At 39.6% G+C, this 12,546-nt stretch overlaps 1 protein-coding gene across 7 annotated transcripts in view; it reads right to left on the reverse strand.

The window, feature by feature from the left end:
- ENAH (ENAH actin regulator) overlaps window positions 1–12,546 on the reverse strand; it is a 123,528-nt gene that overhangs the window by 16,496 nt on the left and 94,486 nt on the right. For 6 of the 7 annotated variants that reach the window (XM_053938259.1, XM_053938258.1, XM_053938256.1 and 3 more), the window contains 2 exons: window positions 2,267–2,586; window positions 254–364 (listed from right to left, as the gene is read on the reverse strand). In XM_053938259.1, coding sequence (XP_053794234.1) covers window positions 254–364; window positions 2,267–2,586 — 431 coding nt within the window. The remainder of the gene's footprint in view (window positions 1–253; window positions 365–2,266; window positions 2,587–12,546) is intronic. The other variant, XM_053938260.1, reaches the window with a different exon arrangement.

A 12,546-nucleotide genomic window follows, 5' to 3' on the forward strand; every position in this document is an offset into this window, starting at 1 on the left:
AAGAATTCGACCAACTCTGTTCTCAACAGGTGAGTTCTTAAGAAATTAGAATTTTCCTCATGACAGGCCACAGAACATGGGCTCCTAGGCACAGGGCTCTTCCATTTCCCTTACCCCAGCTGTGTTTGGCTGTGGCATTAGGATCACTGCAGCTTCGGAAGCACTGTGTTAATGCCTGGGGGCAGTCAGGGGCTCTGACACCCGCGGGCTCCGCCCTGCTTAGCGCATTAGTAGCAATAACAGAAAGCCTTACCCTGCTGGGTCGGAGCTTCAACCGGCTGAGAGGCTGCCTGCAAGACTGGCTCAGAAGCAGAGGAGTCTCCCAGCACAGAGTTTAGAGAGTTCTCAACAGAGGCAGGGGTAGCTGCAGAGGGAGAAGGGAGAACACTAGGCTTGGATGAGGGAGTCGAGGCATTCGGGGAGTTGGGAGAAGGAGAAGCTTGAGCTCCAGAGAGTGACAGAGGCGGAAAGGAAGGCAGTGGGGGGGGAGGAGGTGGCGGAGGCGGCGTTGGACCTGAGGTAGAAGGTGAAGGAACCGGATAAGCCAGGTTTTCAGGAAGCCCGTTAGGAGCCGTGGGAGACGTGGACATTTGGGTCACCGGGTTGGAAGCCGACACCGGGAGGACGGGTCTCGGGCCAGCGGCTTTGCCTGGTGGGCTGCTTATCATTACTGGAGGAGACGGGGGCAGGGGGGCGAAACTGGGCGCGGCCCAGGCCGCGGGCTTGGTGCTGGGAGGCAAAGTCGCCGCGGCACTGACGGGAGAGGGAGGCCGAGAACTTTTGTTCAGCGGACGAGGAACCGTAGCGTAATGGGGGAGAACGGGGTGGAAAGCTGAGCCTAAGGATGTAGCAAAACGTGATGCAGAGTGCCTTAGAGGCGGTGTAGGGGGAGTGGAAGTCGGTGGTGCAGAAGTCACTACAGCGTACTCCGGTGTGGCCTCTGCCATTGGCGCTGAGACTGCTTTTGCATATGATGGAGGAGGTGCTGAAGGAGGCTGGCAACTGGAGTATTCAGGAAGTGGAGTGCTATACGGGGAGTTGTCGAAAGATGGAGCTGGACAGAAGATGGAAAGCAGCAGCAAAGGCAGGATAAAAAAAGGAGAAAGAGAAAAAGGGAGCTAATGAAGCAACAAAACCAGCATTCAAACAAAATGTAAAAATGTAGACTACAGTTAGTACCAGAGGATTAGGCACAAGTGAAAATACTGTTAGGAAAGTTTTACATATTATCAACAGCTGCTCTTAAATTTTACCAACTCTTTTTGTGCCAACATTTGAATTTACAAGTACATTCTAGAGAAAGTTTTCTCAAATCCCATCTGTGAGATGGGTTAGATATAGGGTTGAGCAATCAGTCTTTTACCAGCTTTTATCTTCCTGTTTGGTTACAAACTGCAAGCAAATGTAGTGATCTTAACATTTGTTTCAACTCCACTAATAAAACCCTTACCATAGGCAGCAAGTGTCATCTCTCTATTCCCCAGAAAAAGCTCCATAGTGAATATTGAAAGTACTGGGAATAAAACTACCAATAAATTCCTCTGCTCTAAAATGACTTACATAGTATTCCTTGACTTTCACCATAAGCTGACTTAAGTAAATTGAGTTTGAGACTGAAGAACAACCAAGCACTTGACTGATGTTCCATTATATTACCAAAATGAGAAAGCTTTCAGTTATCACTGGATACATTTCCACAGGCAGTGCATTATCTTATCTACAAATACATACAACACATTTCACTGAAATGTTACTACAATGATAGATTAAGCAAGACTTCAGACTGAAAAGCATTTCTCACACTATTACTTTGCCTTATATAGGAACATACCTTCTATGTTAACACACTCAACCTTTTACCTTTTAGGGTTTTTTTCCCAACTTATGTAATGACAGTACATTTGTTGAATAGAGCAAACAATGATAAGGTATTTAGAAAGTTTAACTCATCAGACTTTAAGCAGTGTTGGAGGTGCCCAAAATGATTCAAGTTCTTCCACACAACCAGAGAGTATGGGCAACGGAGTGAGCAAATAATGCAAAAAAAATTATTTCAGAATTAATGGAAAATTATGACAGGAAAGTCAAATATCTTGGACTTCTTGCCATAAAAAAGGGAAGGAATTCCAGCAAAACAAAGCCTGAAATACTGACTGTTGCTACACAGCTGTACTCACTGCCATTTGCTGGTTCTCTCACACTCCATCACCCAAACACATAAAGAGTAGTCTGGTGGTAGAACACGCTCGGGTTTTGAAATTCTTACCAGCATTTGAAATTCTTCTCTCTCTTTCCCATTCCAACTGTTCCCTTTCCAACTGTTCTTGCCGTTCTCTTTCTTGCCTCTCCCGTTCAAGTCGTTCCAGTCTCTCCCGGTCCTGCCTCTCCTTCTCTTGTCTCTCCCTTTCCAGGCGCTCTTGCCGTTCCCTTTCTTGCCGTTCTCTCTCCAGCTGCTCCTGCTCTAGGCGCTCTCTTTCCAGTCTTTCCCTTTCTAGCCTCTCTCTCTCCAGCCTCTCCCGTTCCATTCGTTCACGATCCAGCCTCTCCCGTTCCAGCTCCTTCTGCCTCTGTTGCTCTTGCAACTGTCTACAATGGTGAGAAAAGGAAAAAGACTAAGCTGCAAAGTGAAAACCAAAAACATCAAGCAACTGTTAAAAGGACAAGGAGATAAACTATTCAACAATCCTGGCAGCAGCGAGAACAAAAGCACAGCATTTGTACCTATGTGGAAGTCTTAATCCTTACGTGCCACTTTTCTGAGCTGGATAATAGTTTTATTATATTTACAGTAAAAAGAATCACATATCTGATTTCCTCTTAACTAATTGAACATTCTGAGAGACAGACTTCAAGAAGTAAGAATAGAAAGCTGATGCTGCTAATTTACTAACTGATACAATCTTCCCAGTTTGGGATATGGAGTTACATTTGTTCTTTGCATGGTATTTTATACTCAAAGCAGTGAATAGAAGTACAGTGAAATAGCAGTACACAAATAGTCATTAAAAAAGAAACACCCCCAAATAAATTATGGGTTTTGGATCAACTAGTCAGGTAGAATTTATCCATATTTTACAGAAGCATCAAAATGCCCACATGTCCATCCACACTTGCATCTTAACACACACACACAGCTGAACTGGCAACAACACAAGAACACCCTGAAGGCACAGGAAAAATGGACATGGTCAAAAAAATCCAGGGTGCAGCAGCCAAGGAAACACTGCAGGGAACTGGCAGCATTTCCAGCTCATGGGAGGCTTTGCAAAGCAAAGCAGAGAGGGAGAAGACATGAAGAGGAGGAAAACAAGTAAAAGCCAGGCAGTGGAAATATCCTAAGGGTAAGAAGAAACCTTGCAGAATTTCTTGCCAAAGCTACTGGGTTGGCCGAAAGAACTTTCTGGAAAAAAAAAATGCAGTGGGAAAAGGTATATACCACCTTTCTGAGCCTTTCATCTCAACTTGTTCTATATTTTCTCTAGGGTCTTTTAGGGGTTTTTAAAATATGTATCTTCCTAGTTTGTTAAAATACAGCTTCTTGGTTTTCAAAGCTTTTTCATCTCTTGGGGATAACTCAGGGATGAAACAAAAATTAGGTGGTTCCTCCTCCCAGCTGTGGCCAGTATGTTCCTGTCAGTACATAACACTGAAAATGTTGCTAGTTGTTGTTCTCTATTTGAATTCTTGTTTACAAACAAACAAACAAACAAAAATCATAACAGTTAGAAAAAAAATCTTGTCTACAAAGCACAGAGCCATTTTTTCTCCCATGCTTCAGATGCAAACTGATGACAGCTTCTCAACAAACACAAAGCACAGCCAGCGCTTAACTATAAAGCAGAGAGGAAACCTGAATTCTGACACCTCAAGCTACCAGATGTGTGTTTTCTACACTATGCCACTGGGCAATTTAATTTGGACAGTCATTGGCAATACTATGCTGTATATGCAGTCATAAGGACTGAATTCTGAAAAGGAAGGGAACTTCAGCTGTTTCAGTCCTTTTCATGCCCAGAAAAAAACAGCATAACTGCAAACTCCAGCCCATGAACTATTGTTATTGAAGTCCATCTGGTTTTCAGACCAATGTTTTTCCTTTACAAACAAATAAAAAAAATTGAAATTTCATAATTTCTATAACCAAATAAGTTCCAATTATGCACAACAAAAAGACTTTTTTCACTACTTAACTCACTACCCATCAGAAGCAAAATCCAGTTCTGCTCTTTTACCACTTCTTCCCTCAGCCATAAAACAAAGCTGTAAGAGCAATCACTATGAAACCAGAGCTGCAACCCAGTTTGTTAAATGACTGATTTTTAGCCTCTGAAGTCTACTAAAATGTCAGGTGATTGACCCATACATATTTGGAACCAGTACAGGAGTTCTATAAATGTTAAGAGAATATAATACAAACCACAGAAATTTAAGCTCCAAGAAGTATTAAAAATATTTTTGACATTACATTTTTGCTTTTCTGTACAAAACTAATTTTACTATGTGCTCTTTTTTTCCCCTCAGACAAAACCTATTATTAGAGGAAAACAGGGTTTTCGTCAAGGCTAACTTCCACTTGGTCATGTTAAAATTTTTTTTTTTTTTTCATAAAGGAGAGGTGGATGCACATGTTTCTATCTAAAAGACTGTTCAGAGCAGAAGACAACACTGACAGACTCCAAAGCAGCTTTGTTTATTTTCGTCATTCTTTTGCACTCGTTTGCCAGAAATGAGCATATTCTACCTAGAAATGTACACTCTGTTCATCCTAAACTGAAATGTAGATATGGCATTTGAGATCATAAACATTTCACATTATATTTAGTTTATAATACTGGAAGGTATCAATTTCCTGGGTTTAACAACACATCAAGCAACCACCAGAAAATTTCTTTTGCTGAAATTCTTAATTTCTTTACAGAAATAGAAACTCAATATAGGTCACTCCTCACACAAGGGCAGCATTGCCAAGGCTGTTTTGCAACAAGCCATACCAAGAGCTCTGCCATTTCATATTTCCATGAGCAACCTGGAAAGGAAACAGTGAGGGGCTCATCATAAAAGCTCCTTAATAATATTTAGTTATTTAGGGTAGCAAGGATGATGGCTGATTATGAACAATTACTGATGTATCTTCTAATTCCAACTAACCTGGGAATAAAACTGGCAAATAAAACTCAACTGAAGTGAAGCAGGGCAGAGAGAGGGAAATATTTGCTAAATTAATTTACAAAGTGCTGGACTTTGGATTGCCTATGCACCCAGGAGTGAGATATTAGGGTTACAACAGTCAGTTCTACAACAACATCCATTCATTGATGTGTCCTGTTCAAAAACCTCAACCAGATGCTACACATGAAGAAAGGATTATGGAGCAGTACAGAAATAGCACCATCCTGCCTCACAATCCCTGCATCCCTGCTCCCACCTCAAAACAGAGAGAAGAGCAGAACTGAAAAGACTCAAAGAGCAGCAGAAAACTGTTATCAAATGTACCCAACACCTTCCATTTAATAATAATTTAGAAAGCTGCAATTCTGAGAAAGACAACTGGAGCTGTATGAAATCCTGAGTGATGTGGACACCCCTTCACAACAGCTGGGAGGAAACAGTTGATACAAATAATGAGAGCAAAGCTCAAAAGAAAAGAGCACCCCTGCACATCAGGCAGATGAGCAATGGAACTCCTTGCCAGAATGATTCAAAAAAAGAGCAGGAAAAAGCCCACGGGAAAAAAAAAACCCAAACCAACAACCGTGGGAAATAATTTAGATAACAGAAATTCCATCATGCAGAAGCTGTTGAACCAAGGGATGCCCAGAGGATGGGAGAGCAGCAGAGGGAAGCATTCCAGGTGTTCAGCCTGGCCCAGAAGGGTTTGTGTCATAACAAAATGCCTCTAAGTGTTTAAACTTAGTCTGAAGCAAAAATTATTTCAATCAGCAATGAACACTATCAAATTATATTGGCTAAATAAGATGCAGATGAAAGACAGTGAAATAACCACTTTTATCCACACAGGACTTGAATAACAAAATACTCATTATTTAGTAAATATTGAGTAAGGTAGTATTTAACTTTGTTTTTGTTTTTTGTAAAAGAATCCCCATTTTCCATTTCTTCAGAAAATAAAAGGAATAAACTCAGATTTTTTTTTTTGCCAGGAACAGTTAAGCACTTTGCTTTCAATGCAAATGCTCTACCAAGAGAGGGCAGCAAAATACCTTGCAAGCATATCTTATGCATATGAGATATATACACCATTGCTGAGAATAATTTCTCATTATATGTCACTGAACCATCCCTTTGTCAACGAAGAAAAAAAAAAAGCCAAAACAACAAGCAAACAAAAAAAATCCCCAACCAAAAAAACCCACACCCACACAACTCACTAATTTTCTACTGTCATTTTAACAATTTTAATAAAACTTTTGAAAAGCAAACCAAAAGGTGCACTGATCAGAAGATCAGTATGCCAGTAATGCAATCAAGTTGCTTTAACACAACTTAATAAGCAAGGAATAATTCCATAAACTACACACTAGATCTTAGCAAGTGTTACAGTTGTAACTAAAAAAGACTAAAAGCCCATTTGATTATTAAAAAAAAAATGCATTAAATCCCTCTGGTTTTGTTTAGCTACCATTCGATAGTATAATTTTATTTTTAAATTTTGTCAGAGAGCAAAATTCTATTAGACAAAAGCATTAGTAGATTAAGGAGAGTCATCACACATCAGTTAAAGTACGTCTGAATGTCAAGACTGGTAGTCCAAGAACCCTGTGAAAGCAATACCTGAAAATCCTTCCGTCTTAGAAAGCACATTTGGCCACCAGGACAACTTTTAAAGACGCTAAAGAGATACTCAAAATGTCCCAGAAAGCTGTCTTGTAATGAAATGCTTGTTATGCAAAGACAACATGATAATTCTAACTATTTCAGAAGTGTGACTTATTAAATCTAAGAGCTAGTTTACATGAAATAGCTGAGCCTGCTGTAAAACTGTACATGTCAGTCACACACAGGTACTGTTACTCATGTTTAGATTCAGAGTCAACTTCAGAATCTCAGAATAGCTGCTAGCTTTATCACAGTGATTATTCATGACACTTTCTTTGTAGATTTTAATTAGCTTCATGTCAAAAGCATTTTGGGCAATTTAACTTTGGGGTGTTTTGGGGGAGGCTCTTGGTTATTTTTTTGGTGGTGTTGTTTTTAAATTAGTTTACTTTAACATTGCACCAGTTTTTAAAATTATGTCCCCTCTTGCCCTTATACTTTTGTTCAGTTAAGGAGATACTGGGAGATACTGTGTGAGGATAAAGAAAGAATCATATTTACAGTACTAACTTGTGACTTAATATGAGCATTGATCCTGCAGTTCTTTGGGCAAGCAAGCAGCAGGAGCATGACTACATTCTTGAAATAACACATGGAGAAAAAAAAATGCAATGAGCAGAATTAAGCACACACTGTTGCATCCCTGCTGAAAAAAATCTCCCCACATTCTGTGATGGTGACAGTGTTTAGAATGTCTTCTACACAACAACTGCAGAACAGAATTGCAGTTAATTTATTTACCCAGGTACACACAAAGCCTTCCTGGCTTGCTCTTGATCATAAAAAGGAATAACAATTAAGTGGTCCTGCTGTCTCAGCTCCTGTTATTGTATGAAATGAGCCAAGACCACATGCACACTGAGATCACTTTCCATTTAGCAAGTAGCACCATTTCATTCAAAACCCAGTGTGTGTGATGGGTAACTAGGAAGCTGTCTCAGATTAATACTATCCATTATTTTTTGATCTGTATTGGGGAGGGGGAAGGGAACAGGTGGGTTTTTTAACTTCTGTTCCTGAAGGTGAATGAGTGCAAGATCCTCTGGGCCTTGTGCTGAAGACCTCAACATAGTAAATCAAAAGAATGGAGCCCTCATTGCTTAAAATATGGCCATTACCATACAGGTTGAAGAAAAGACAAAGATCTCACCTAGATTAAGAAACTTCAGTGTTTACTGGTAAAGCAATATTCTATTTCAGAGCAGACTTAATAGCCAGAGAGAATCTGTCCTTTCCTGGGACACTTCACATCTAAGCCTCCATATCTTTTGTCACCTGCAGCAGAGTTACTTTATTTGTGGAAAGACTCCTTCCACCAGAGCAAGGATGCTTTGAAACATGAAGAAACTCCAATTGTGTCAAAACCCAGAGCTTCTGTCACAAGGCCACCAAGAGAAAAAAACCTATGAGTAACAAATCCAGACCTGAAACAGTTTGCAAAAGCAAAGACCTGCCTGCTCTGGCAGGTCACCTTGTTTCCTCAAGTGGAAGCTGTGCTGTACATTCACATAAATCTTCAGGATTCTAACACTAGCTTGCTTTGCTCTTGGCTGTAAGATCAAGCCATTACATTTTTTCCTAAAAAGATGATAGGAAACTGCACTGAGGAGCCCATATATCAACCTGAATAACAGAGTTCAGCCACGAACCTGGAAGGCTTCTTGTCACAAAGCCAGATACATTAAAAACAGAGGTATTTCCATGAACAGTACAAAGGCATCTTTGTATCACATCCAAATTCAGGAGGCACTGAGCTGACATTCCAAGATGAACAGAAACTTGTTTGAAGTATTTAATTTTAAAACTCACTGTAGAAAACAAAGATCCAAGACAAAGCCTGCAGAAAACAAAATATCTTGAGGAACAGACCTGACTGAAGTAATTGCTGCATTGAATGAAGAGGTCAGCTGCAGGCAGATAATTCACAATATTTGACAGCTGTTAGTTGTCATTTATGAACACAGCAATTTCATATTTCATTCTTTCTTGGCAGAAAAACCGTGTGTCAAAGCAGGGCATCAAATCACTCAAAGATCAATATGAATGCTATCCCTGTTTTGTCTGCCTAAAGATACAAAAACAAGGCAAATGAGGGAGAAAGAATAAATTCAATATGTGTATTCAAAGAAGACATCAAAAACCATCACTTGAGTTATTAAAAAACAACATGGAGTTAAAAACATACAATTGAGGGGAGATTTTCTGTGTTGCACATGGTGGTTTTTGTGCTTTTTTTGAAAAATAGTTTCTTGCTTGTGCTGTTACTTTTTCTAAAATGGCAAAGTGTGTCAGAAGAGAGACATAAGGATGACACCCAGAAGGCAGCATGAAGATTGCCAGACTATTGCTGGCTTCAAATATTGCAGTAATATTCTGCACTTATTGTTTAGAAAGTTATCATTAAGACATTCAGCATAAGAAACCAAATGTGGTTCTAAGAAAGTACTCAACAGTGTATGCATCTTTCTTTCTGTGCTTGACTAGGGTTTTTTTTTTAAGTTTTAAAAACAAGAAAACTAGGAATAACTACTATGCTAAAGTTCTAAAAGTAAATGTATCACATCAGCTACGATTAAAGCTGGGCTCATCAATCCAAACCAACTGAGTTGTTCAATGTGGAGCCTCAGTGCACCCAAGCTTTTGGGGATGTCCTGAGCTCTTCTAACCCTGCCGCCAACTGCAGAGCAACAAACAAGACAGCAATGTTTTGAGTTTTATTCTCAAATGCTGTTAGCCCCAGCATGTGGGCACAGATAGCATTATCTAATCCAACAGTCACTACTTACTAGAATACATCTCACATGATGGTTCTCCTCCTCCCACCACTGAGTCACCGCAGCAAACAGAGCAGCTGGCTGCAGACAGGCTACACAATGTCTGCCTGAGCCACAGGCAGCAGCACCAGATGCAGGCTGACCTCAGCTCCATCTGAAGCATGTTGTCCTCTACCTTGTGATCACCAGGAACTGCATGTGCTCTCTGGACATCCACAGAAGTGGATACAGGCACAGACAACCTACTTTATCCCTGTTCAAACTATTAACATTAAAAAAAAGTTCTTTGACATGTGATTTTGAACTTAGCTCCTAGACTTTTAATAGTTTAATCCTCTGATCATCTTCTGCACAAGTTCAAGAAAGTGTGTCTGTTATGGCCCTTCAAATTTGCAAGAATTTATCTGAGTAATCAAAATGGAGTACCAGCATTAAACTTGCTCTTCCATCTTTAATATTAAATATTTATTCACCACTCCAAAATTCAGCATTTACCACAGAGCTCACTCTCCTGTATGGTCATGCAAACCTACTGAATATTTACAGTATCTCAGTGCCTACACATTATGTACCATGGAATGAACACACACCACCCCCCAAATTTCATAATTCATGTACAAAGAGAAAAATACATCCACGTCTTGGAAATCTGCAATCTGTATTGACATCAAACACAGGCAGCCTCCGCAGAGACTGAGAATCTTCATAAATAAAAAGTACAGGATGCACCAATAACAGCAGCTCAGCTGCAAAAACTTCACTTTGCATTATCTAAACTAAACTCCTGCTCTAAAACTCTTAGCAAGTCAGCTTTATTTTCTGTCAAGTGCTTGACAGTCAGGACAGTTTCTACCTGAGCATAATGCACATGGTGTCAGAGAAACCCAGAGAAGACTTAGTCAGCTGGGTACAATGAGCAAGACACAGGGACTCAGAAGATCTGCCAAGTCCAACTATTAAAGGCCAGAGGTTTGTGAGGTGAGTTTATGTATATGCTCTGGAATCAACAACTTCTGCCACTCTGAACTGTGCTCTGGACCTTTGGTTCTTTCAGCAGCACTGAGAGGTGAGACTGGTTCAAATTATAGCTTATATCAAACACTTTACACAAGGTGAAATGATGAAGGCATGTAATTAACTACATGTATCATGATTTTGAAACACTGCACAAATCTAGGTCCTTACAGCTATTTCCAGTGTTCAGGCAGCTTTCTCTTGATCAGTCACCACTGCATGTAACACTTCCAACGTCTGTTTCATTTTCCCTGTACACTAATGTGGTCTACAGGTTGGTCGTTTTCCCCTCTAAAAACAGGACACCTACTATGAACTCTCATTCTATTCTGATCATCAAAATCTGCAATATCATCCAACTCCTCCTGTTCTCCTTCATTCTCACGTATTTCAGCTCACATCAGCAACAAGGACTTGCTTTGTTCAGCAAAACACCAAAATACATTTGATTGCTACAGGTCCCATTGGTGCACTGATGCCTGTTATTGTGCTCCTCACACTTCCACAGCAATCTTCCTCTCTTCCACATTAACTGGAAATTCCCTCTTGGTATCTGTCAAACGCTTTACCAAAGCCCAGGAACAGCCTTTCTGCTTTTGCAAAGAAAATACTGTCTGAGTCCAGTTTACTGTCCAATGTTTTATCTGTTACCAAAGTCAAACTAACAGGCTTTAACTTCCTTGATCAAAAGGGATTTAATGTTTAAGAAGAAGCTTTTATGTTATAAGCTAAAAATGTATTAGCTGGAAGTAATGAGAAGTAGGTTTTATCAGTCAAGCAAAAATTAGTAGCCAGCCACTATGATAAAGACATAAAGAGACAACTAGAAACTTGAGGAATTCTAACAGACTAAGGGATCAATTGATACTCTTGGATCAAACCTCATTAAGCCTAATTTTCCTCATCTCCATCTTTTCAATATATTATCTCAAACTAACAGAACATGAGCTTTCCTGGCAGAAGCTAGATCACAGAAAGACACCTGTACTCATGGAATTAATAATAAAAAAAAAAATCTCAGCAGTAGAAGAACTTACTTTCATTGGCAACTCCCTCTCAGTAGTGTATTCCAGTGAGTACAACTGGAACACAATTTCATAAAAGGGAACCACAATAACCAAAAATCTGGAAAAATGTAGAAAAACTTTCAACTCCAATTTCATGCTCTGCATTAAACAGAAAAAAAGCTCACAGAACTGAAAGATTTCAAAGCAATTCTATTGATGTCATCAGAATACTTCTTAATGGAAGAGTGGTCTTCTCAGTCTTCTGAATAGATCAGTATTAGCAGCACCTACAATTATGCTGTAACCACACAGCACCCATTACACCTATCCATAATGCCAGGTAAGTCTCTGAAAACTTTACTACAAATGGAAAGAAAATGAGACAGGCTAAAAAAGAATTTAAAAAAAAAGGGGGGAAAGTCCCTTTTGATTCCATCTAAACCATGTCTATGCACAGCTACAAACCATACAATCATATGAGTGGATTCTACTGACCTCTCAAACCCTAAAGCAAAAAGCCAACAACTCCATCATATTCATGTGTATCTCAGATTAGAGCTGTGTGCTCAGTTATAATCTAATCAATCCATAAGCCTTTTAAAGAAATCCTACTTCCTTGAAAGAAGCTGGTGGATAAATGGCACGATTTCAGAAGCAAAGTAAAGCTGGAAGCGGTACATCTGGCCACTAACTAGGGAAAAGTTACAGGCTGTGGGAAATCAGTAGAAACAAGGTTACTAGGGACACACAGCCATGGGCAAACTTTTATTCCTTTAAACTACAATAGCTACATTGATACTGAATTGCAGGATTTTTTCTCTTAGCATTTCTACATATGTCTTTAAAACAGCTCAGGAGTATGTAATAATTACTAATTTACAAGGGGGAAAATATTTTACTGTAGTTAAAAAATA

This window comes from Vidua chalybeata, chromosome 3, assembly GCF_026979565.1.
Source record: "Vidua chalybeata isolate OUT-0048 chromosome 3, bVidCha1 merged haplotype, whole genome shotgun sequence".
Taxonomy (NCBI): Eukaryota; Metazoa; Chordata; class Aves; order Passeriformes; family Viduidae; genus Vidua; species Vidua chalybeata.